The 2,904-nt window shown below is 51.8% G+C and overlaps 1 protein-coding gene across 1 annotated transcript in view; it reads right to left on the bottom strand.

Moving 5' to 3' along the window:
* The window catches only part of LOC102422864 (T-box transcription factor TBX19-like), a 21,512-nt gene that overhangs the window by 5,161 nt on the left and 13,447 nt on the right, over positions 1-2,904 (bottom strand). The window contains 5 exon segments of the mRNA XM_023748078.1: positions 794-822; positions 824-862; positions 864-958; positions 961-984; positions 2,429-2,490. Coding sequence (XP_023603846.1) covers positions 794-822; positions 824-862; positions 864-958; positions 961-984; positions 2,429-2,490 — 249 coding nt within the window.

The raw sequence follows: 2,904 nt of genomic DNA, 5'->3' as shown, positions 1-2,904 counted from the left end.
CAGGCTTAACACCTCCTCCACCTCCCAGCCACGGACTTGACTTGTTTGTCTTGTTTCATGTCAGTCTCCCCATCGGAGGATGGAAGCTCCTTGAGGGTCTGACTTGTTCGTGGGCAGAACCGGGAATTCCATTGGCCCCTGATAAATATTTTTTGCATAAATAACTGAATGAGAAATCCATCTTTGGTTCCCTTGCTCCCTCCTTCATAAAAATAGCCAGGCAAGGGGTTGACACAGGCCAGCGCAGGCAAGGCAGCAGTCAGTGAGGGTAAAAGCACACATCAGCATCAACGTAAAAAATAATCAGACCAAAAATGATCAAGGTTGGCTCTGTGTGCCTTCAACTAATCCTACGCAAGCCTGGGTGCAGAGTGACCGCCCCGGAGACCTTCCGGGCAGCGCCTCCGTGCGGGGCCCGAGCTCCCAGGACTGAGCCATGTAACTGCAGAAAAGCCCCGTGAAGGCAACGAGCAGCTGTCTCAGACGCACCTCCAACCTGGTTTTTGAGGCGAAGCCTGGAATTGCTCCGGGCACCATGCCCTGCGCCATCACACCCATCACAAACCAGGAGACTCGGTGTCTTACGAAAATTACAAAACGCTAGCTACGTCCTGTCTAAAACCAACTATTAGTATATAAAAGAAAACATTAAAATAGCAACATGCAATGATGTTACCTGTGTTCCATGAAAGGGGTTCTTTCATCTTCAGACACTTCTTTTACGGTTTATCCATCTCTCTCCTCCACCCCCCCCACCCTGGAGCCTGGGGTTCAGTGAGCAGAGCCACCGCACCTTGAGAAAGAATGGTTCCTGTGCATGTATTGCGGACGGGTAGGGGGCCGGCCGGTGCCCGCGGAGGCCCAGCGTAGCGCTCACAGCCGTGGTGGGTGTGAGGGGCAGACAGAGGCAGAGGAGGCGCATACTGGAAATTGGCGTTCCCGGCCGAGCACACTCCTCCGGGTTGGAGAAGATCCAGCCGCCCACTAGGACAGACGAGAGGAAGACACACTGACACCGCCCGTCGGGTTCCCAGCCACCGTGCACAGCTCTGCTTCTGTGTGGACCACATTGAACGTCTGCCGTGGGACAGAGACCACCCCTGCCCCCTTCCACGCGTGGCACAGCTCGCCGGCTTCTCTGGAGATGGACAGCAGGTCCTAGCCAGGTTTGCGGCACTGGAACCATAGCGATATAGAAGACTATTGGGATGCATACACTGATGGAAGCTCAAAGCGTAGGTGCTCTGACTTCACTGAGTGAAATCAAAAGTCAGTCTAAGAAGGAGGTGCCAGCTGCAGCCACTAGGACTGTTTGTTGTGGTTACACAGAAGGGGTGAAGGCCTCTCTATGCCCCCCACCCCCACGAAGAGGATCCAAAAAGCGAAAAGATGGGGAGCCACTAGCATGCCTGGGCAGCAAGAATCTTGCAGAATCTTGTGGGAGGCTGCAGAGTATTTCATAGAAATTTGTTTGTGAATAATCACCTCAATTGATGCAAAAAATGCATCTGCATGCTTTCATGATTAAAAAAACAACACTCAGCGAACTAGGAATAAAAGGAAATCGGGCAACATAATGAAGGCCACATCTGACAAGCCCACAGCTTACAACAAGCTCAGTCCAAAACTGAGAGCATTTCCACTGAGGTCAGAAGACAGACACCCATTCTTGCCACTTCTATTCACCGTGATACTGGAGGTACCACCCGGAGCAATTAGACAAAAACATCAAAATTAAAAAATAAAAAAAAAAGAAAGAAAAGGCACCAAAATTGGAAAGGAAGAAATAAAGTTATCTCTGTTCACAGATGACATGATCTTATATGGAGAAAACCCTAAAGATTACACACACACATACACACACACACACACACACACACACACACAGATGTTAGAACTAATAAACAAATTCAGCAAACTTACAGTCTCTACTTTGTCTCCATCTATGACTGTCTCTGCCTCTGTCTCTATCTCTGTCTCTCTGTCTCTGTCTCTATCTCTCTCTGTCTTTCTCTGTCTCTCTGTCTCTCTATCTCCATCTCTGTCTCTGTTTCCATCTCCGTCTCTGTCTCTCTGTTTCCATCTCTGTCTCCATCTCTGTCTCTCTGTCTCTCCATCTCCATCTCTGTCTCTCTGTTTCCATCTCTGTCTCCATCTCTGTCTCTCTGTCTCTCCATCTCCATCTCTGTCTCTCTGTTTCCATCTCTGTCTCCATCTCTGTCTCTCTGTCTCTGTCTCCATCTCCGTCTCTGTCTGCCTCTCTGGGAACTCCCGCCAGGGCACGGACTTGTCTTGAGTGGAAGAAATAACCCGGGGGGTGGTGACGGGAGGTTTGGGACAGGCCAGCGGTCACCACAGGTGGAGAGTCTGCTGTGTTGGCTCCTGGTGTCGCCCCAGGCGCCTCCCACGCCGAGTTCACCCAACTCACAGTGGGGACAGGCCAGGTGCTGGCTCTCGGAGATCGCTTCCGGGATATCTTTCAGGTGGTTCCTGGAAGAGGAACGAAGCGCACCATGGCTGTCCAGCCGGCACACACGTCCGCGCCAAGTCGCCCCGAATCTCGGAGAGCACCGCCATTCTTGAAAATCGAACCCCCTGTCCCCGAAGCTGCTGTCTCTCCACCCGCCTCCCTCCAGGCACTGCATCCACCTGGGCCGCTGCTCTCAGAGTCGCAACTTTACAGGGTTACTCTCCTATTTATAACTCTCGCTACCTGGTTTGATCCTATTGACTTCTGGCCGTGGGTCCGGCCTGGTAAAATTCAAGACCTCAGAACAGCTAAGATATGCGGGGGACTTCAAAGCACAGCCTCACCTGTGCCGAGCTAGACCCACCCACGATCCTGTGAGGGAAACAAGGTTTAAAAAGGAACCTCAGGGAGGTAAGGGGAAGGCGGCCAGATCA

This window comes from Myotis lucifugus, unplaced genomic scaffold (genome assembly GCF_000147115.1).
Source record: "Myotis lucifugus unplaced genomic scaffold, Myoluc2.0 scaffold_1122, whole genome shotgun sequence".
NCBI classification, from domain to species: domain Eukaryota; kingdom Metazoa; phylum Chordata; class Mammalia; order Chiroptera; family Vespertilionidae; genus Myotis; species Myotis lucifugus.
Note: the sequence above shows the minus strand (reverse complement) of the source record. Positions and strands in the feature narration are given on the sequence as shown.